Source organism: Macrobrachium rosenbergii, chromosome 15, assembly GCF_040412425.1.
Source record: "Macrobrachium rosenbergii isolate ZJJX-2024 chromosome 15, ASM4041242v1, whole genome shotgun sequence".
In the NCBI taxonomy this organism is placed as follows: Eukaryota; Metazoa; Arthropoda; class Malacostraca; order Decapoda; family Palaemonidae; genus Macrobrachium; species Macrobrachium rosenbergii.
Window position 1 is genome coordinate 57600543 of NC_089755.1, and position 1255 is coordinate 57601797.

Below are 1255 nucleotides of genomic sequence, written 5' to 3' on the forward strand. Positions count from 1 at the left end.
AGTTTCTGAAATGCATAACAGCAAAAGTTGTGAATCTTGATAGTGAAACAATGAATTTCTGTTCGTGTTGAGTAAAAATGACCAGTAAAATGATATTGCCAAACAGCTTTTGGAAGTATAGGCTATAAGTGAATGATTTATATGTATCGCATTTAAAAAAAGAAAATGATTTATGAGGTGCGCGTCTGAAAACAAGGATACTCAGAAGCATTTTTCGTTTTGGGAATGAAATTTTATTCTATCAAAAAATACATTAGCATGGCACTTCGTAGACTTAATCAGAATGATAAGGTGATGTCGTATATGGAAATATAAATAGAATCTAAATCATTCGATGAAAACATTCAGTTGTTCGAAAAGTACATCCAAGTGCGTCAAGGAGAGGCTGGTATTTATGGTGCGCCGTATTTAGTCTGGGGCGTTGAGACCACACCAGAAGCTGGCTGCGTAGTCTGGAAGGTATTGGCGGGGAACGGGATTCCAGTCTGGGCGCTGGAAGCGTCGGGATTTCCATGGCCGACGTTGATGAGGTTGCTGGAGATACCCGAACCGTCGTCGCGTAATGTGGAGGCGCCCCCAAACCCGAAAGCAGAGGACTCGTCGTGACCAACTGAAACGCCCACATCGCCGCCGAAATTGTTCTGGTTGGATGACGCGCCGCCGAAGAAGTTGCTTGCCGACGTTCCAGCGGCATCGCGTTCGTAGTTGTAGCCCGTTGTAGCGGTGCCCTCGGTAGTACCTACTACAACAACACCACCAGTGGCAAAAGCATCGACAGCGCCAGCAGAAGAGGCAACAACGTCGAAGCCGGTGTTAACCGGTCCGCCACTGCTGAAGCCGGCGGAGGAGGTCTCGAAGTTCCCGACGAAACCTGACCCTTGCTGGTCGCGGACTTCGAAGCCGCTAGACCCACCGATGACTTGGCCCTCGGAGTGGATGGCCGAGCTAAGGGCCGTCTCGAAGTCAGTGCCGTCGGGAAGGGTGGGCGTCTCCCCGTCGGCGTAGTTGACGAAGAACACCTCAGGCTTCGCGGGTTTGGCTGTGGTGATCTCGATGACCCTCTGGCCTGCGAACTCGGATTCCTTGTTGAGGACGTAGATGATGTCCTTCCTCAGCGGTGGCGGGACGATGATGGGGTCGTTAGCTTTCTCGAGCTCCTCGGTGCGGATGAAGACGATGTTATGCTCCACCCTAGGTAGAGGGACGTCGACGGGAGCAAAGTCCGCTTGGCGGGACCTTTCGGGAGCGGCGTAGA

At 51.3% G+C, this 1255-nt stretch overlaps 1 protein-coding gene across 1 annotated transcript in view; it reads right to left on the reverse strand.

Moving 5' to 3' along the window:
• Window positions 1-216: 216 nt before the first annotated feature.
• Window positions 217-1255, reverse strand: part of LOC136846436 (uncharacterized) — a 2893-nt gene continuing 1854 nt past the window's right edge. The window contains exon 2 of the mRNA XM_067117220.1: window positions 217-1255. This exon is cut by the window's right edge and continues 529 nt beyond it. Coding sequence (XP_066973321.1) covers window positions 393-1255 — 863 coding nt within the window. The 3' untranslated portion in view covers window positions 217-392.